A 22,419-nucleotide genomic window follows, 5' to 3' on the forward strand; every position below is an offset into this window, starting at 1 on the left:
CTGATTAAAAGTCAACAAAAATAATACAAAGAAAACTGCACATTAACAACCTTCATGCCTATGCACAAACACCTTCAACATTAGTAAATTAAATATAGTAATATACATAAAATTGATAATAAATCACGGCCAAATGCTGTTTCCCCAGAAACACAAGGTTGTTTCATCATTTAAAAATCAATCAGTGTTGGAGTTCCCGTCGTGGCGCAGTGGTTACCGAATCCGACTAGGAACCATGAGGTGGAGGGTTCGATCCCTGCCCTTGCTCAGTGGGTCAAGGTTCCGGCATTGCCGTGAGCTGTGGTGTAGGTCGCAGACGCTGCTCGGATCCTGCGTTGCTGTGGCTCTGGTGTAGGCTGGCAGCTGCAGCTCCGATTCGACCCCTAGCCCAGGAACCTCCATATGCCGCGGGAGTGGCCCAAGAAATGGCAAAAAGACAAAAAAAAAAAAAAAATCAATCAATGTAATTTATCCCATCAATAGATTACTGGGGAAAAAAATTAACTTGCCCAAATTCAACATGCATTCATGATCAAAACTTTCAGCAAAGTATGACTAGAAGGAAAATGATTTGATAAAGGACACGTAAAAATCTACAACTACTATCATACATATTTTTGTAAAGGGCCAAAAAATAAATAATTTAGGCTTTGCAATGAATGAACGAGTGTGGCTTTTTTTAAATGAAACTATTTATAAAACCTGTCGAAGGGCGAGACCTGGCCTTCTGGGCCATAGTTTGCCAGCCTCTGTCTTACATCTGATTTGTGGTGGTTTGTCATGATTGTATGTGTTTGTCAACATTTTATGAGTCTGTACCCTAGAAAAAAATAAAATAAAATTGAGTGAATCTGACTAGGAACGATGAAGTTGCTGGCCTTGATCCCTGGCCTTGCTCAGTGGGTTGAGGATCCGGCATTGCCGTGAGCTGTGGTGTACGCCGGCAGCTACAGCTCCGATTGGACCCCTAGCCTGGGAACCTCCATATGCTGCGGGAGCGGCCCAAGAAATGGCAAAAAGACATAAATTAAATAAATAAATAAATAAATAAATAAAGGAGTGATACAACTCAATGTTAAAGTAGCAAAAATTATGAGAGATTGATGTTGGACAATGGAAATAGGGGCGCTTAAAAATAAACATAATCAAGTATCAATTGTGATATATTGCTGATAGATGTGTTTGAAAATTTTCACAGTAAAACTCAAATAAATAAAAGCATATTAGACTTGATAGGCCATAATTATTTAGGGAAAACTAGCAGTAGTTATTTAACATTATTACCAAAGTTTTCGTTTTTAATTTTGTTACATTTAAATTACAAACACTGTGACTTTCCTGGTGGCTCAGTGGGTTGAGAATCCAGCAGCATCACTGCAGTGGCTTGGGTAGCTGCTCTGGCGTCGGTTTGATCCCCGGCCTGGGAACTTCTGCATGCCACAGGCATAGCCAAAAAAATTTAATAACCCAGATGAGGACTAACCGGTTGAATTAATTATAGAGTGTATTTTAAAGTCTGTTCTAGGTTATTGCTTTATTCTCAATTTGGTGTTTATATCCTCCCTGCCCCTTTGAGGTCTTTCATAAATAAACCTCTCTGGAGAACTCGGATAAGATTGAGGCATAACTGGGGAGGTGATAATGTTTACTGCCTCCACACTGAAAAAAGAATGTATCAGATATGAAAAAAATAGGATGCACTCACTGATTTTAGAGCTGGTGGGAAACTTACAATTGATATTATCCACTGAGAAAAAATGCTAGGTACACATGGAAATATTCTCCCCTCCCACATTCGTGAGGCTTTTTCCTACTGAGCCGGGATGCAGTCACAGAATCCAGCACAAAACCAAAACCTACATAAGAAAACTAAGGCCCCAAAAGGCTGGTTGACTAAAGCTAGTTCATGGAGAGACCAGAACTGGGACTCAGGCCCTATAGGCAGTGCTCTTAGACAACACTTTCTTACTCCCAAGATTTCACAATGGAGCTCATTTGTTTTGTTTTGCTCAAATTTTGCCATCGCTCAGAGATGAGAAGATGTGGGTATTGCAATGGCTGATGGAACACACACATTTCAGGTGAACTTGCATCAGAAAGCTCGGTGATAAGGATGGACCATATCAGGTACGTGAGGTGCTGGGCTCAGCTCCACCAGTAATCTTAGCCAGTACCTAATCCCTCTAGGTTTCAGTTATCCCATTGCAAAAAAGAAAGATATGGATTATACAGAATTCTATAGATAGAATCCTTTAAGAAGTATAACTCTACCTTAAGGGCATAAATAGCCAGGCACTGATTCTTCCTGTTTGATTTATCAAAATGTTATGAAAATCAGTCATCACAATAGCTGCCATGAAAGATTAAGAACTGTCCTCTACCAGAGGGTACACACTTGCTTTGGTCTGCCCCAGAAAGCCGAAATCAGATCTGTGAAGTGAAAGTAATAGAAAGGAACCTTCGTGCCCGGCGTTAGAGGAATGCTCTGGGGTTGGGATCCCAGCCCGGTGCCTGGATGCCTTCCATCAGTCATAGTCCTGAGAAATTCTAGCAATGAGTGGAGACCTCTTCCATCTACCCTATAAAGGTTTCCAAGTCTATAAACTTGGGATCCTGGTGTTTTCAAATTCTGTATGTATTTTTAAATGAAATGCATTTTAAATATCTGCTAGCCAGAGGGTTTCTATTTTATTTCCCTTTATAGATAGATTATACTTTTTTTTTTTTTGCTTCCACAGAAATGGAAGGCCAAATGTGATTATTAACAATCACCTGCATTGCTAACTTCAAATATTTTTGTGGGCAATTATGTAAAAGCTAAAGACCCCAGGGCTAACTGCTTCGGAAAGCAAAATGAGAACCACCGGGAAGGATTTATGAGGTAGTTATGAGCTCAGTACAAAGCAGTATTTTAACCTGGAGTTCCTAAATACCTGAGAAGATTCTATTCTTATTAGACGGGTTCAAGGACATGACACTTCAACTAGAAGTTTGATCTAGATGACTTCTAAGGTTTCCTAAAAGTCAAAGCAAAAATTGATAATTTGAATGTATTACAGTTCCTTTGGAATTCAATGAATAGACATTATACCTGACTTTCTGAATCACACACAAAAATATTTTACTTCTGATCTTGGAAAGGCACGACTACATGGAAGAAAACAGAGATCCTGATGAAATCGAGGACTCCCTCCACATTTTGTTTTTAAGCCTGAGCTGTACACAAGACTATCAATCAGTGTTCTTTAGCTAATGGGGTTTGGGATCTTTGGTTAAAGCACCAGATTGCAGGATCAGTTCATAAAGCTGTTTGAACCACTTCCTGTATCACCACATCCCTATGTGATGACTATTGATTTCTATTTGTTATGAACACATTAATAAAATACCAAGTTTCCTCAATTCTGAAAACATTCACTGAAATTTTAGAAGAAACAAGCCTTTAGAAAAATGAGGGGGTGCTATTAACTGGCTGAAAAATGCATCCAAATAGTAAATCATTCGTAGTGACTGAAACGACGGAAGAGAACAAAGCTTGAGGGAGTTTCTGTCACAAAACGTTTGTGCTGTTCCCACAATGGGAACATTTCAACATTGTTCTCTGCTGTTTATACACAGATGACATGATTGCTCCTCGTGGTGGTGGAGGTCTAATTACCAGCACTGGTGGAAGACTGCAGGGACCAGCAACGGAAAGATCACAGGGCAAATGAGTCAGAGAACTTCCTTTTTAAAAATATTTGTGGATGCCTGGAAGTTTTGACTGTTTTTTCCCTACCTTTCCCATAACAGTTTTTGTCAGGGCTATTTGAGGGTTCTGTTACATCAGATCATGTGAAGGAGGCTGAGGGGAGATGAAGCCAGCAGACCTCTGTTGCTGCACTTAACAGCCTCAGTTTCATGTGAGAAATATGTTAATTCTGCAAACGGACCTCTTTGCCTCTCCTTTCTTGCTGTCAGTTCTCAGACAAAGAGTAAATAACCCCCAGCAAAGAGCCAGTCACCTTTTTTATACCTGCAATAGCTCCAAGGGCAGCCCCCAAACTAGTCGAGGGATGTGACCTTGACAGGAGACTGAATTCCATGTTGTGGCACCAAATCAATGAAGACAAAGAGAACAAAAAGAATTCCTCTTCTTTGGAGGTTTTTTTTTTTTTTTTTTTCTCCCCAAGTTGGGGAGCAAAAGCGTAGTATCAAGTCAAAATTCTTCTTCTGTTCAAAAAGAAATCTAAATGCAGTTATTTTACTCAGTAGAGACTCACATTATGACTGACCCATAAGAAGCACTAAGGAAGGCATTGTCTCAGTGTTATTCTTAAAACCCAAACAAAGATAAAGGCAAGAGCCTCAAGTAGCCACTTTCGGAAGAGAGCTTACAGAAAATTGCAGCCACCCCCTCCCTTCTAGGTTCTCCTGAGGGGTCTGAGGACCCTGACTGTTTTCAGCCACCTGCCGCTTCCAACTCATGGTCTATACAGAGAACAATGGGAAGAGGTGGCAGGAGGACTGTGAGGTCAGGGCATACAGCTCTGGGCTAGTTAGGAAACCCAGGGGGAAAGACGGGAGTGACGCACCAATAGTGCCACCTACCTAAGCCAAGAGTGGGAGATGCCAAGAAAATCCCTTGTAAAGACGGGGGTGGGGTGGTTTCTACAACAAGGAGAAGCTGGCATCCCCCTGCTGGGGCATCTTCCCAGGTGCCTGGCTTGCTCATCTCTCCCTGGGTCTAGTGCCTCAGGGGAAACAAACACTGGGAGCTGGCAGCAGCCTGACCTCCTGCCTTTGGAGGTAGCAAGGTCTTGTGATCTCCTGGGCAGTGAGGCTTGCCGCAGGAAGAAGCTGAGCTTTAGCCATCATGCTCGCTCGCCCTTGCTAGGATCACAGGCCCCCTAAAGTGGCCAACTGCTGGTTACGAGATGCTCAGGGACTGGAAGGTGTCAGGCAGAGCTGCAGCTCGGATTCAGACGGGATACTGGGCCCTCTCGGGAACACTCATGGGGCTGTTAGGAGAGTCAGGGGGTCAAGACCTGCCACAGGGGCTGCTCAGTATTAGCCAGAGATGCAGACAACCAGCAGGGAAAGAGCTCTGACCAGGGTATCAGTGAGGGAAGGAAGACTTTACCTTTTCCTGCCAGGTTTCTTCCTTGCAGAAACCCAGGCATGGGGGCCACAGAAACGTCTGCCTCCCTTCTTTCATGCCACTGTGGGGGTTGAAGGATGAGCAAAAAATGAATGTTTCCCCAGCCTTGGATGCGTGGGTCAGGCCTGTATTGGGAAGAGGGGAGTTTTACACAGATTCATGTTTTAAACTGAATGGGAACTACTTTTTAATAACTCAGAATTTCAGGAAATTGATAACATCTACTAGACATATTGTAAGGGACAGGGAAAGGCTATTGGGTGTAGGGTAATTAGGGAGAGGGATTGGAAGAAGTAAAACACCATCTCATGTTTAGATTCTAATGAGTTTTAATTCCTCAGTAAAGGTGAAATCTGAAATCTGTATCAAATTTGGTTTCTAGACTTGCTTCTCATTCTTTAGTATTGAAAGACCTCTGAAATTTCCGAATCTGCCAACCAAGGGTAGAATTCAAAAATTTCAATTTTTCATGCAAATCTACAGTGGTTATGATTACAGTCAGACACTGCACCTCAAGACACACTGACTTAGAGGGACAGTGAATAGTTGAATATGCTGAGTTTGAACACATCTAAAAACCTTTCGATTACTACAGCTTTGATATCATCAGTTTAACATTTAGAGGAAAAAGGAGAAGGCAATATGGCGGAAGAGTAGGGGGGCAGGCTCGCCCTCTCCCACTAACACAACAAAAAAACCCCACATCTACAGGTTAAACAACTCACACAGAACAGCAATTAATCACTGGCAGAAGCACCTAAATGCCAATAATGGCAAGAATCTTGTGACATAACTGGGTAAAACAAGAGAAAAGAAGAGAGTGAGAGAAGGGGAATCGGGGCTGGACAGGCACTCCCGAAAAGGAACTGTGGGGGAGAAAGGGATCCCACACCCTGGAAAGTCACCTACTCCACGGAAAGATCAACTGAATCGGAGGGATCTCCAGATGCAGAGAAGAGCACAGCAGTAAGTCTGAGTTCCGAAGAGCAGAGTGAGAATCAAATAGATCAACCAAACTACTGGCACAGTCACCAAAAACAGAGGCGTTTGGGTGGGGGCTGGGCACCGAGACCTCAGCTCCGGAGGTTAGTCCCTGGGAATGGGTTGGGGTGGGCAGTGTGGAGACTGCTTGGGGAACTAGGAACCAGTTGGTTTGGCAGGGCAGAGACTGCCCTGGGGGACTAGGAAGCAGTCTGTCAGATTGGTGGGGCAGAGACTGCCTGGGAGTCTAGAAAACAATATGCTAAGGGCTGGGGACTGGAAAGCCACATCAGAGGGAACCTGGCAGAAGAGCTGGATCTGCAGGAGAGACAAGGTGCCAGTGTTGGGGAGGGGAGAGAAGAAGGGGTGGGCCACCATAAAATACTCCCCATGCTACAGTGAGCTCACTTGCCCTCAGCTACCAGAAAGCTGTGCTTCCCAGTGCATCCCCCACACCCTACCCTATGCGCACTGGACTTGAGACTGCCGCCATCCTGGAGGGCTGGCTTCACCATTAGCAGAAAGCCAACCACTGCAGGAGCTTTCCCTGCCCTGGCCTCTCTGCCCTCTGGAGGGCTACACCCCAGCGGAGGAGCACCCAGCACCACCAATCCCCTGGAAAAGGACCTCAGCCCAGAAAAGCTAGAACAAGCTCAGCCCAGGGGTGCAACATCTGCCTCCATTCTGAGGCAGTCCTTCCAATTCTGGCTGCCCTGCAGAAGAGACCCTTGGGTTCTCAGTGGCCCAGCTAGCTGCTCCAGCCCTCGGGGGGTGCTGCACTCCTGTGGAACAGCTGCCCAGCACTGCCAGCCCCTGGGAATAGGCCCACACCCCAGAAAAGCTAGAACAAGCTTGTCCCGGCTGTGCAAAATCTGCCTCCATTGTGGGGTGGCCCTGCCAATTCTGGCTGCCCTGGGGAAAAGCCCCTTGGGTTCTCAGCGGCCCAGCTATCCACTCCCACCTTCAGGGGTTGCAGCACTCCTTGTAACAGCTGCCCAGCACCGCCAGCCCCCTGCAAGAGCCCCACAACCCAAAAACATCAGAGCAAGCTCTGCCAAGCCAAGTGAAATCTGCTTCCATCATGGTGCAGACCTCCCAGTCCTGTCTGCCCTGGGGAAGTCCTCCTTTGCTTCAGAGAGACCCTGTCAGCCACGCCCACACTCAGGAAAAGCCACACTGCCTCAAAGGAGACCAACCAACAATGCCAGCCCTCGGGAAACATTCCATAACACTGCCAAGGCAAACTCTGCCTAGCCACGGGGAGTACAACTCCACCAAGAAAAAGAAAACAACAAGCAAGATGAAGAAGCTGAGAAACCACTCCCACTTAAACCAACAGGAGAACTCACCTAAAGCAGTCAGCAAGGAAACAGACCTCTGCAGTCTGACAGACTTGGAGTTCAAAAGGGAAATAGTGAAAATACTGAAGGAATTAAGAGAAGATATGAACAGTAATGCAGACACCCTCAGAAAGGAACTAGAAAATATAAGTAGGAGCCAAGAAAAACCAGAAAATTCATTTGCAGAGATACAAACTGAACTAAGAATGAATAATGCAGAAAAATGAATTAGTGATGTGGAAGATAGATTAATGGAAATCACCCAATCAGGACAGCAGATAGAAAACCAAATAAAAAAACATGAAAGGAATATAAAAGACCTATGGGATAACATAAAGCCAGCCAATCTATGCATAATAGGAATTCCAGAAGGAGTAGAAAAAGATAAGGGGATGGAAAATATATTTGGAGAAATTATCGCTGGAAACTTCCCAAATCTAAAGGCTACTGAGTTCAAGATACAGGAATCCCAGAGGGCCCCAAACAAGTTGAAACCAATAGACCCACACCAAGACACATTATAATAAAAATGGCAAAAGTTAGTGATAAAGAGACGATCCTAAAGACAGCAAGAGAGAAGCAGAATGCTACCTATAAGGGAATCCCCATAAGGTTACCAGCTGATTTCTCTACAGAAACTCTACAGGCCAGGAGGGATAAGATATTTAATCCTTATTAAATGGATTTAATGGAATGGCAAAAGATATTTAAAGCACTGAAAGGAAAAAATATGCAACCTACAATACTCTATCCAGCAAGAATATCATTTCAAATAGAAGAGGAACTACAAATTTTTTACCAACAAAGCCTAAAGGAATACAGCAATACAAAACCCAGGCTAAAAGAAATATTGTAAGGGCTTCTCTAAACCAAAAAGAAAGGAAGGAAAAGGAGGAAAAAAAAAAAGAGGAAGACCTAGGGTGACTGAGGAAACCACAGTCAGAGAGCAGTCACTCAAATAAGCCAGCATACAGATTTAATCATGAACATGTTTAAAACAAAATAAAATTAAAAAGCAAAAAAGAGTCATCAAAATCATAAAATGTGGGCAAGGGAAGTAAGGAAATAAATAGACTCTTCTTTAAAAAATTTTTTTGTTTGTTTGTTTCTCTTCTTAATTTTAGTATAGTAATGAAGTGTTTGAACCTACAGGACCATCAGGCTAAAACACACAATTATAGGAAGGGGATAGCATACTTAAAAAACAGGGCAACCACAACCAAAACCAAACATTGCATTCGCAAAACATGAAAAACAAAAACAAAAACAAAATAACACTCAGCAGAAAATAATCGGAGACAATCCAACCAAAAAAAGAAAGAGTGGAGAACCATAGAATCAACTGGAACACGAGGTTTAAAATGACAATAAATAATCATCTATCAATTATCACCTTAAATGTCAATGGACTGAATGCTCCAATCAAAAGACACAGAGTGGCTGAGTGGATAAAAAAGCAAAAACCTTCAATCTGCTGCCTACAAGAAACTCACCTTAGGACAAAGGACACATATAGACTGAAAGTGAAGGGGTGGGAAAAAACATTTCATGCCAATAGACGTGACAGGAAAGCAGGAATTGCAATACTCATATCAGACAAAATAGACTTTAAAACAAAAGACATAAAGAAAGACAAAGAAGGACACTATTTAATGATGAAGGGATCCATCCAAGAAGAGGATATTACTATCATCAACACATATGCCCCAAATGCAGGAGAAGCCAGATACATACAACAAATATTAACAGACATAAAGGGAGAAATTGATGGGAATACAATCATATTAAGAGATTTTAATACCCCACTCACACCAATGGACAAATCCTCTAGACAGAAAAACCAATAAAGCGACAGAGATCCTAAAGGAAACAATAGAAAAGTTAGACTTAATTGACATCTTCAGGACACGCCATCCAAAAAAATCAGAATACACATTCTTTTCAAGTGCGCATGGAACATTCTCAAGAATCGACCACATATTAGGACACAAAGCTAACCTCAACAAATTTAGGAGCATGGAAATTATTTCAAGTATCTTCTCTGACCACAATGGCATGAAACTAGAAATCAACCACAGGAAAAGAAATGAGAAAAAACCTACTACACAGAGACTAAACAACATGCTACTAAAAAACCAATGGGTCCATGAGGAAATCAAGAAGGAAATGAAAAAGTACCTGGAGACAAATGATGATGAAGACACAACCTCCCAAAATCTATGGCACACTGCAGGAGCAGTACTCAGAGGAAATTCACAGCGATATAGGCCTTCCTCAAAAAAGGAGAAAGATCTCAAATTGACAACTTAACCCTCCACCTAAACGAATTAGAAAAAGAAGAACAAAAGAGACCTAAAGCCAGCAGAAGGAAGGAAATTATAAAGATCCAAGAGGAAATCAATAAAATAGAGATTCAAAAAACAATAGACATTATACAACTACAGATGTGATAAATTCATTTGAGTAATAAAAAAATGAAAAAAGAGAAAATTAATAAACACAAGAGCCAATTCTTTGAAAAGGTAAACAAAACTGACAAACCCCTGGCTAGACTAAGAAGAGGAGAGAAAGAACCCAAATAAACAAAATTAGAAATGAAAAAGGAGAAATCACAATGGATACTGCAGAAATACAAAAAAAAAAAAAAAACAGTAAGAATACCATGAACAACTATATGCCAATAAATTTGACAATCTGGAAGAAATGGACAACATTCTGCAATTTTATACCCTGCCAAAACTGAATCAGGAAGAAACAGACCAACTGGACAGACTGACCACTAGAAATGAAATTGAAGATGTCATAAAAACACTCCCTACAAATGAAAGTCCAGGACCAGATGGCTTCACAGGCAAATTATACCAAACATATAAAGAGGATCTGGTGCCCATCCTCCTTAAACTTTCTCGAAAGGTTGAAGAAGAAGAAACACTCCCAAAGACATTCTATGATGCCACCATCACCCTAATTCCAAAACCAGACAAAGATACCACCAAAAAAGAAAACTCTAGGCCAATATCTTTGATGAATATAGACACAAAAATTCTCAACAAAATCTTAGCCAACTGAATCCAACAACATATCAAACAGATCATACACCATGACCGGGTAGGGTCCATCCCAGGTTCACAAGGATGGTTCAACATATGCAAATCAATTAATGTCATACACCATATTAAGAAAAGAAACATCAAAAACCTTATGATCATCTCAATAGATGCAGAAAAAGCATTTGACAAGGTCCAACATCCATTCATGATCAAAACTCTCGCCAAAGTGGGTATAGAGGCAACATTCCTGAACATAATCAAAGCTGTTTATGACAAACCCACAGCAAGTAGAATGCTCACCAGAGAAAAGCTGAAAGCCTTCTCACTCAAATCTGGAACAAGACAGGGATGCCCACTCTCACTAGTGCTATTCAACATAGTTTTGGAGTCCTAGCCACAGCAACTAGACAACCAAAAGCAATAAAATGCATCCAGATAGGAAGAGAAGAGATCAAACTGTCACTGTATGCAGATGACATGATACTATACATAGCAAACCCTGAGGACTCAACCCCAAAACTACTTGAACTGATTAATAAATTCAGCAAAGTAGCAGAATATAAGATTAACATTCAGAAATCAGTCGCATTTCTGAATACCAACAATGAAATATTAGAAAAGGAATACAAAAATACAATACCTTTTAAAATTGTACCTCAAAAAATCAACTACCTCGGAATACACCTGACCCAAGGAGGTAAGGGACTTACATGCCGAGAACTATTAAACTTTAATTGAAGAAATTAAAGAAGACGTAAAGAAATGGAAAGACATTCCATGTTCATGGATTGGAAAAATCAATATTTAAAAACGGCCATACTACCCAAAGCAATCTACAGATTCAATGCAATCCTTATCAAATTACCCATGACATTTTTCACAGAACTAGAACAAACAATCCAAAAATGTATATGGAACCACAAAAGACCCAGGATTGCCAAAGCGATCCTGAGAAACAAAAACCAAGCAAGGGTCATAACTCTCCCAGACTTCAAGCAATATTACAAAGCCACAGTCATCAAAACAGTGTGGTACTGGTATCAAAACAGACAGACAGACCAATGGAACAGAATAGAGAACCCAGAAATAAACCCTGACACCTGTGGTCAATTAATCTTTGACAAGGGAGGCAAGAACATAAAATGGGAAAAACAAAGTCTGTTCTGTAAGCATTGCCGGGAAACCTGGACAGCTGCATGCAAAGCAATGAAATTACAACACACCCTCACACCATGCACAAAAATAAACTCCAAATGGCTGAAAGACTTAAACATAAGACGAGACACCATCAAACTCCTGGAAGAGAACATAGGCAAAACACTCTCTGACATCAACATCATGAATATTTTCTCAGGTCAGTCTCCCAAAGCAACAGAAATAAGAGCAAAAATAAACCAATGGGACCTAATCGAACTGACAAGCTTTTGCACAGCAAAGGAAACCCAAAAGAAAACAAAAAGACAACTTACAGAATGGGAGGAAATAGTCTCAAATAATGTAACAGACAAGGGCTTAATATATATATAAGAATATATATATATAAGAATAATATATATATATATATAAGAATATATAAGCAATTTACACAACTCAACAGCAAAAAAAGCCAATCACCCAAAGGAAAAATGGGCAAAAGACCTGAATAGACTGTTCTCCAAGGAAGATAATACAGATGGCCAGCAAACACATGAAAAAATGCTCAACATCACTGATTATAAGAGAAATGCAAGTCAAAATTACCATGAGATATCACCTCACACCACTCAAAATGGCCATCATTAAGTCCACAAATAATAAGTGCTGGAGGGGGTGTGGAGAAAAGGGAACCCTCCTGCCCTGCTGGTGGCAATGTAAACTGGTATAGCCACTATGGAGAACAGTTTGGAGATACCTTAGAAATCTATACATAGAACATCCATATGACCCCACAATCCCACTCTTGGGCATATTTCCGGACAAAGCTCTACTTAAAAGAGACACATGCACCTGCATGTTCACTGCAGCACTATTCACAATAGCCAAGACATGGAAACAACCCAAATGTCCCTCGACAGATGATTGGATTAGAAAGATGTGGTGTATATATACACAATGGAATACTACTCAGCCATAAAAAAAGAGCGACATAATGCCATTTGCAGCAACATGGATGGAACTAGAGACTCTCATACTGAGTGAAATGTGTCAGAAAGACAAAGGCAAATACCATATGATATCACTTATAACTGGAATCTAATATACAGCACAAGTGAACATTTCCACAGAAAAGAAAATCATGGACTTGGAGAATAGGCTTGTGGCTGCCCAGGGGAGTGGGAGGGATCAGGAGCTTGGGGTCATTGGACACAACTTGGAATGGATTTACAATGAGATCCTGCTTAGTAGCATTGAGAACTATGTCTAGATACTTATATTGTAACAGAACAAGGATGGGAAAAAGTGTATACATGTAAGAGTAACTTGGTCCCCATGCTGTGCAGCGGAAAAATAAATTACAAAAGAAAAAATTTAGAGGAAAAAAATTAGGAATATGCAATTAAGGAAGTTCATGTTTTCAAACTGTGCCGAGGAAAGATACTGCATTATTTTTAGATTAAGATATAAAATGTAGAGCATTAAAATTCTAGGTTATCTGATTGCTTATGACCTAAATGTGGTGACTTAAAAATCAAGTCAAATATTTCTATCAATGCAGTATCAGACTTTTTATAGGATTCGCACTTAATTAAAATTTTTCCATGAGAAGTTAAGCATTGGACATTTATGTAGTGGAAAAAACAATGAATAAATATTCCTCAAATCTTTTCTCAAGTCACCTTTTCAATGAGTGGCAGTGGTTGCTTAATAAAAATTTTTGAATGAGCAATTCATTTTTTCACTATGAAAATTACCACTCTTCACTTAATGTTAACTTCTGCATTTGAAACAATTATGTACCAGGGAAATATGTTCATCTCTTTACATTTCCTGAAAACCCCCTACACCACAAACATACACACACACCAGGGAAGGATGTAAAAAATAAATGATATCCTTGGAAGTGAGGAGATGTAACTTTAGGTCATAGCAAGTGATCATGGAAACTAAAAAGGAAACATCTCAAGGTCATAGCAAAGGACTTTATATTTTTTTCTTAGACTAGATCTCCTCTGTCAGTATTAGGGAACCACCTGCAAAGTGTGTGTTTTGGATTGGAGATGGGGCGGTAGCGGAGATGGAGGTGGTGGTGATGTGATGCTGACGGTAATGAGGAGTTTGGTATATCAAACAAACATGACATTCAGTACTAAATTACATCAAGTGTGTATCTTAGGGAGTGTGACATCTTTAATAAAGCATAAACATAGCCCACTTGAATTTAACCTGCATAAAGATTTAAGATGGCAAACAGAGGCAAAAAAAAAAAAAAAAAAAAAGTAGGAAAGAAGTCTATGTACGGAGCCTTAAGCTCTTGGGCTGTTTTTGCCCCTTTAAATTCTATTTCTCACCTGCCAAGGGCAGTATTTACGGAGGATAAAAGCTCTAGCTCTGGACTTAGACAAACTGGAGTTGGAATCTAGTATCGACCATTTAAGAGCTCCTTGGTCCTGGGGAAGTGATGTAACTTTCTAAGCCTATTTCCGCTCTATGAAATGGGATGCGAACATCGTTCATTACGGATAAACGAAATGTGGAGTTACTATGATGTTCAGATGAGAGCATGCATTTCAATCACTTAGCTCAGCGCCTGTTTTCTTCGTTTCTACTCTTATTACCACTACTGCTATTCTGAACTAAAAGAAACCAGGTCAAATTTCCATCCAGTCTTTTCTTCTGACCCTCTCTTATTTGATATCTACTCCTCTTTTTCCATCTTTCCCCTCTTCCCTTGAACCATCAGAACCATGCTGTCAAACATTCTCCAAACGCCCGTAGATTCCACTTGTGGGCGCATCAAATTTGTATTGCCGGTAAGACCCAAAAGACTTAATTTTCTCTCCAATAAAGAAGTCATTTGGTCAGCAGTAGTATGTGCACAACGAACAGTTTAATCTACATGAATATCTTGTTTAAGATTTTACTGCATTAGTCTTGATAAGTCTTGGCAAAGCTGGCCTTAATTTTTTTTCCCCCACAGGTCAATAAGAAAACGAGGATCATATGTCATACTGCAGTGATTATCTGGTTTTCTTGAAAATTAATAAATGGATGTTCTGCAGCTGTGTTTGAGTGTCTATATGTGTCTGCAGCTAGTTTGCTCAGGTGGTTGGAGCACCTGGCCAAGAAAGAGAGTGGGGAAAAACTCCAGACCTGTTCCTTGTAATTGCAAGACTATCTTTGGGGGCTCTGAGAAAATGAATAATTCAGGGATGAGGCTGAAAGTATGAGTACCTAAAGTCTATGATCAGGCAAAAGATGAAGAAATAGTCATAAGAAAGAAAGAAAGAAAATACATAGGTTTGTGTGTCTCTGAGTCTTTATCTAGAGGTGAATGTGGATACCATTTTTCATTTTACATTTTCAATTTGGCGATCCTTCTAGAAATTTTTGGATTTGTTAATATCAACCTGTTAAAAGATAAAAGTATAAAATAAATCATGGAAATGAGCGGCCAACTTTGTTGCAGAAAAAAATTGTTAAATAAGTATATATTACAGGCAAGATGTTTAGATATTAAGAGCAATTCTTAATTTATGCCTAGAAATTAACTAGAAGCTATTTTTCTTTTTTGGCTGCACCCATGGCAGGCAGAAGTTCCTGGGCAGGGCATCAAACCCGTATGTACCAGAACAGCAACCTGCGGCGCTGCAGTGACACCACCAGATACTTAACAGGCTGCACCACAAGGGAATTGCCTAGAAGCTGTTTTTAACAGGGCTCAGGTCTCTTCCTTTGATACATCTTTTCCTCGGTTCACCCTTCTCATCAGGCTCCATGTGCGTAGGTCTACGTGCTATACAGTTATGACATATTCCTAAGCACACATATAGTATCAGGTCACTTTGGCAGCTATTTTTGTTTTCTCACTGGGAACAAAGTTTTTCCTGCTTTATTAATATGATAGCTTTCATTAACATTCTTCCTCTTTTGTGAAAAATGTTATCAATTTCATAATTTCTTTTTGCTAAGTAATAACAGACTCTACATCTGGATATTCCGTATATAGGCACACGTTTTTTCCCCAGGAGAATAAACTATGACACAAATTTGATTGTTACAATGGAGTTATAATGGATTCTGTGTAAAAATCCAATCTAGTTTTGGGAAGGCTTTAAAATTAGCTCAAAAAATTTTTTTTCACATTTTATTCCATATTATCCTCAGAACCAACTGACATCTATTTAGATAAAACTTCTGCTATAATTTAGATGAATTTTCATCATACACATTATACATATAACATGCTATATTTAGTTAGCATCTAAATTATATGTAAAAATGAGTTTCTCATTTGCATGTTATATTTTTTTCATATTCCTAGTATTATATTGTTAAAATCAAACTCTAAGTAAATTAAGAGCCTCAGGGTCATGACACGACCGAAAATATAAGTAACTGGATCCCTGATCTGGCCCCAGGCTTCTTTTAATCTATCACTGCAGTCTTTGCAGGGACACTTTCTCTCTAGTCAACTGAAAAGTACAGCTGCGTTATCAGGTTTGTATGCATGCTAGATAAAACCATTGTTTTACTTTTCACTCCAGTTCAAATGTGTAATGAACAGTCTGAGAAGTATATTGGTGTCTGTCTGTCTAGCATCTACCTTTCTATCTGGAGTTCTAGCTGAATTTCCTCGGATTAGGTTTGTCTGCTGCTTAAAACTGTGTATCTCAAGATGACCAAAACCATGCTTTATCTCTGTACGAGGCTTTTAAAGTTCTTTGCTTACATACTCAAGTTCATCCCGACAGCAGACACCTGCAAGATCTCTCGAGGCTGTTTGATGGGAGAAAAGAAGGGTTGATAACCTTCGATACAAGAAAGTCTAAAGGAGAAATAGTTCGAAAAGCTTTATAGGAGATGAGCTACAATTTATCAATGACACCACAGCAAAAGGATATAGGGACCATTGTAGATTATTTTCTAAAGATATCAAGCTCAATAGACTTCAATTTATAGCGTCAAAAAGTTGTTGAACTTCAACAAGAAAGAGAGTGAAAATAACACAGAAACATTATTCTGCCACTGTACTCAATCCCAAGTTATCTGGGTCTGTAATGTTGAATAGGTTCTTATCATCGAAACAGAGCAAAGTATAAAATAGAAATTCCCAAGCAAGAACCACGCTTCTTCAGATAAAGAGACTGATTTGAGAGGACAGGCTTTAAAGTTAGAAAACTTTTCTATTCCGAAAAAGTGAACACTGAAGATATAAATATATAAAACGAGTAAAGCAAAAGTCTTTTTCCAGGATAAACAAAGCGAGAGGAATTAAAGTCATCATTTCTCTCACAATATCATAGGTCTTGGAAACATCTGAAAATGGAAGGAAAGGCAATTTAGTAAAATGCAAAAAAAAAAAAAATATGTCTTAACAACACAAGCGGCTCGCAGCGGTGACATGGGTTGAAAATCTAAGCCGACGTGACAAGCAAACCCAGGCGCAGAGCTTCCATCTACCATTTGGAAAATGAATGTGACGAGGAAACTCTCGCAAGCCACACTCCTCTCCATTAGACGTTCAGTCCTGTCATAAACCCCGAGCTCTGCAAAGGAGAGGCCAGGATACTCAGATACAGTCACTTACTTTGCCAGACAGCAGGACGGAGCGGGGCAATGCAGAAGGTTCCTCAACAGAGTCATCGAATTTCACCACGTGGTTAAAGGAGTCCCATCCTGTTGTCTTCAGCCTTCCTCTCTCCACCCACTCCCTCCCTTGCCCCACCCACGAAAAGACCAATTTTCTCTCCGCTGATAATGATCGCTCCTCAGCAAAGGATCATAGTACATACACAGTGAGACTTAAGACGTTATCACTCTGAATTGTTCATCGGATTGATGAAAATAGAGAAAAATCCCAAGACTGGGACCAACCCTAATGAAATAGTCTCTTAGCGGCAGAACTCGGACATGTATTCAAGCCAGTGCTTTTCCTTCTACAGCCAAATAACATGGAGAAAACCCCTTAGTCACAAATCTGCAAAGCGCTTAGAACACAGTCTTAGGTATGAGGCTCTAAGAAGTCACCAGACTTGATGAATAATATAACGGTTTTGACAGATCTAGTTGATATAGAAACATTCCTTTTCTCACGCTCTGTTTTTTAAGCAAGATGCATTTTTTTAATTCTAGAAAAATCACTTTTCATCCCCCAAATTCCCAGATATCTTAAGAAAAGGTTGCCTTTAGCAGATCATTCTTTTGGCTGGAATTACAAGTCCCACAATTAAATTTATACCTTCTTTAACCATTCAGCTGTGATTTGGATATGATTTCCTCTAGCCAACTTACATGGAAAGTTCTATTGCACGTTTTGCATGTAGGAGGCAACCAATGACTGCTTTACTTGTCTGAATTATTCAAAGTATGGAGCCCCTACTTTTTATATTATTTGCCATTTTCTGATATTATATCACGTATCTCATTGTTTGTTTATTATCCATTCCTTCCAGTAAAATTTAACCTTCACAGGGGAAGGGACATCTTTTTTTTTTTTTTTTTTTTTTTTTTTTTTTTTTTTTAACAATGTGTTTCACTATCACCCTGCACTGCCCTTACTACATGGAAAGTACTCTCTATATTAACTGCATTAAAAAAAGACTAGAAATGCCACGTCTATGTATTCTGCATTATGCCTATTTTTAAAAATGAAATAATCTACATTTCATTTGGGACATCAGGATTTTTAGACATTCAGTGTAAATTACCCATAATGTGACATTTAACCTTAAAATGCTACCTTAAGAATTGCTGCCAAGAAATTTTCTATGAAGAAAATTCAGGGAGTTCCCTTCATGGCTCAGCAGTTAATGAACCCGACTAGGATCCCTGAGGATGCAGGTTCAATCCCTGACGTCGCTCAGTGGGTTAAGGATCTGGCATTGCCATGAGCTGTGGTGTAGGTCACAGACATGGCTCAGATCCTGCATGGCTGTGGCTGTGGGGTAGGCTGGCAGCTGCAGCTCTGATTTGACCCCTAGCCTGGGAACCTCCATATGCTGTGGGTGCAGCCCTAAAAAGCAAAAAAAAAAATTTTTTTTAAATAAAATAAAATTCAGTAAAGAACATATTTCTAATATAAGATATTTAAATTTATATTTAATATCAATTGCTATGTCATCATTATTTTTACTCAAAAAGACATTTATAGATTATCTAAACCTTACTTCTAATTTATACACTTCATGTTAATGAGAATTACTCTATTTTAAAGTTCACCTAGGAAGTTTTTTTTTTAATTAGTAATATTTGTAAAACATCAAATCTTGTTCCTATGAGCTTTTTTGGGCACTATTCATAATCTTTAAAAAGTAGTGTCCATCTCAGATTCAGATACTGTTCATTTTTCTGTGCTGCCTTTTCCTCCTGTTACAGTCTTCTGTTTTTGACTGTTAACCCAAACTGATCTTCTGAGATTGTGAATCATGGACGTTGTCACCTATTTTCTAGTTACCAGGTGATGAGATGGATATGAACCGGAGAGCTTTAACAAGATGAGCTAACTGGAGAAAATGTGACTTCTCAGCAAAGCACAGTAGGACAGAAGAAAGAATAATTAAAATGTAAATTTTAAGTGTGGCTACAAGAACAAGAGGAAAGGAAAACAAGGTTTTTAGCAGCTACTTGGAGGATTTCTACCTTGCCATGATTTGCTGCAGATCCAAACCAAGTTTCTTTCTATGAAGAGAACAGAGAGAGACTGGAGGATGTCCTGTTGTTTCATGTCCTGTCACTTTGATGCACTAGTCTCAAAGATAAACTTAAATAGATTGATGTTAAAAAATGGTTACAGTTTATGTACAGAGTCACTCCTTCTGCAGGGTGATTTGTACTGCCCTGTAGAAGACGTCTATTAAGAAAATTAGAGTGATTATTTATGCATGGCTGATAAGACAAGTTGGAAGGTTTTAAAAGACAAACATACCAAAAACAAGAAACCAAACCAAACCAAAAAACCCCACAAAAACACACACACACACACAAAACAACGAAAAATGCATGGGACCCTCGATTTTTAAAGTCTGGAATTCTAAAAGCTAAGGGTTACATTTGGGGGCTGCCTTTGGGGGTACGTCCACCACAGCTTGTATGTATTTAGGGGTGGGGATGAGGCCTTGGAATGACCACGGTCAGAACCTGTCTGGAACCTTCCCAGGTCCCAAAGCTTTCACGAATATTCTTTTCTGAGCAACACAATTCCACGGCAGTAACGCGTTTGGATTATATTGTCTATAGTATCACATTTACCCAGGACCCACGGTAATATCATCCACTCGACGATGGTTGGTGGTGGGCCTTGCCTGTTCAAGTCTGACCTGTCGATGTGCTGAGAGGCAAGCAGCAGCAGGAACAGAAAAGTCAGATAGGACGCCGTGTGGCAGATGAACTTGATAAAAGGCTTTCGGATGAACAGTCCCAGGGGGCTTTTGGGAGCTATAAGGTAGCACACAGAGAAGACGGGGAAAAGAAGTCCTATTATGAAACACGTCACCATCTTCACGGCCCAGTGTCTCCTCCTCCAGCCGGGAAACTCATCGTACCAGCGGGACGCCAGCAGCTGTTGACAGTTGGGCTGAGCGACGAACTGCAGGGGGAGGAAAGGAAAAGGGAGCGTCAGGGCCAACGGGAACACAGAGTTAGGCTTTGAGTCACACGTTTGTTCCAAATAATTTTGTATTTATACAATCATAAATGCCTTGAAGCCTTTCTGTGAGTAAAACACATTTATTGAACTCTGGCTGTGCCAGTAGCAGGCAGAAGTTCCCGGGTCAGGCAGGGATCAGACCTCGCTACAACAGTGGCAACTGAGGATCCTTAACCCACTGAGCCACCAGGGAACTCCTCCTATACTGACCATTTAATACTTAAGGCCAAGTGCTATGTGCTTAGTCAGACACGGCAGGAGTCAAAATACTCTAGCTGCCCTTTAGAAAGCAAAAATGAGACTGAGCCCTAAGAATTTTCACGAGATGTATTGATAAGAGTGAACAAAGTTGTGCACAAAGACACATATATGTGCATATACGAGAATTATGAGATATACACGTGACATAAAATTTAAAATTGTTAACAGTGGCTATTTCTTGAATGGTTCCTTTCTCATTGTGCTGATACTTTTTTCCATTTTTAATACTTGGTGTATTTCAATATTTTCTATAATAAACACTACTGCCACCATCAGAAGAAGTAAATGTACTTTTAACTGGGCCATAAGAAAACCATATGAGAAAACCACATATGAAAGCATATTAGATGGCCAGGATGTAAATCATCCTAGCTGAATTTAATGGAAATAAAGCACATTCCTTACCTAGGTACGATCAATAGCCACATACAGAACATTTCACAAACATGACATTGCTTTTACTCTGCCAACATGTTTGGGATGTAGCATGGACCTTATTCTATTTTATGGCTGAGGATGGACGGAGTTATAAAAGGGTTTAAATTTCTTCAAGAAGGTTACATATCTAGTGAATGATGAAATGTGTAACTATCTGGTCTAGGGTGTTTTTTTTGTTTGTTTGTTTTTTGCTTGTTTGTTTTTGTTTTTTCTTCACACTATCTTTCTCGCTGAGACTGACAGCTAAGTGTTATATAAATTCTGAGGGAGTTTCCTTTTCCAAATGTAATGGTCCAAAAATGCTTCCCAGTGATTCTATGCTCCGAATGGGCAGATGTGTATAAGCAGAAAAGAAAGGGGAAGGTAAGGCATGGTCGCAGAGAGAGCATAGATGCTAGTGAAAAAGTGTAGAGTGTCTAGGATGCCCTGTGGGCACTTTGCACTGTAATAGAAGTTTTAGTCCCTTGTAAGGAGCTCAGGAAAGTTCTGCTGACATAAAAAATAAGCCCTAGAAGCAAACTGAACACTTGACTCTCCCCTTCCCCAGTACTTCCCATTTTCCTCCTTTAGTCTTAGTCTTCATGGAGCTCTGATGGGTAGCACTTGACCCTTACTCTTTTTTTTTTTTGTAAGGGCCGCAGCTGTGGCATATGGAGGTTCCCGGGCTAGGGGTCCAATTGGAGCTGTAGCCGCCGGCCTACGCCACAGCAACAGCAATGGCAGATTTGAACTGATTCTGCGACCTATACCACAGCTCAGGGCAACGCTGGATCCTTAACCCACTGAGTGAGGCCAGGGATTGAACCTGCATCCTCATGGATACTAGTCAGATTGGTTTCCTCTGAGCCACCATCCACATTCCCAACCCTTACACTTTATTGATGGGAGGCAAGCAAACAGCCCTGCGTACACAGAAAGTGACTTGATGGCCATCAACAGCTATTTGAGAGTAAAAGGAGAGTGGGGGTGACTGATTAAAAGGGCAATTCAGTAGCTGAGCTGTGCAGCCATAGGGACTGAAGGGAGAATGATTTCCCAGGCAACTGCTTCTCTTCATTTTGTCTTGGATCTCCTGCTCATCAAAAGATATAGTGGGCAAAGCAGTATGGATAAACTTAATTATTTATAATAGGTTCAGCAAATCCAGCTAAAACAAAATAAAACTGCCTTTCTCCATGGACTGGGAGTTTGGGATTAGTAGACGCAAACTATTATATTTAGAATGGATAAGCAATGAGGTCCTGTTGAATAGCACCGGGAATTATATCCAATCTCTTGGGACAGACCATGATGAAAGACAGTATGAGAAGAAGAATGTACATGTATGTATGACTGGGTCACTTTGCGGTATGGCAGAAATTGATGCAACATTGTAAATCAACGATACTTTAAAAAATTAAAACAAACAAAAAGACTGGGATGATG

General features: G+C 40.2%; 1 protein-coding gene across 4 annotated transcripts in view; it reads right to left on the reverse strand.

Moving 5' to 3' along the window:
* Positions 1–22,419, reverse strand: part of TRPC4 (transient receptor potential cation channel subfamily C member 4) — a 218,714-nt gene that overhangs the window by 54,795 nt on the left and 141,500 nt on the right. For all 4 annotated transcript variants that reach the window (XM_021065112.1, XM_021065111.1, XM_021065110.1 and 1 more), the window contains 1 exon segment: positions 19,899–20,235. In XM_021065112.1, coding sequence (XP_020920771.1) covers positions 19,899–20,235 — 337 coding nt within the window.

This window comes from Sus scrofa, chromosome 11 (assembly GCF_000003025.6).
Source record: "Sus scrofa isolate TJ Tabasco breed Duroc chromosome 11, Sscrofa11.1, whole genome shotgun sequence".
NCBI classification, from domain to species: Eukaryota; Metazoa; Chordata; class Mammalia; order Artiodactyla; family Suidae; genus Sus; species Sus scrofa.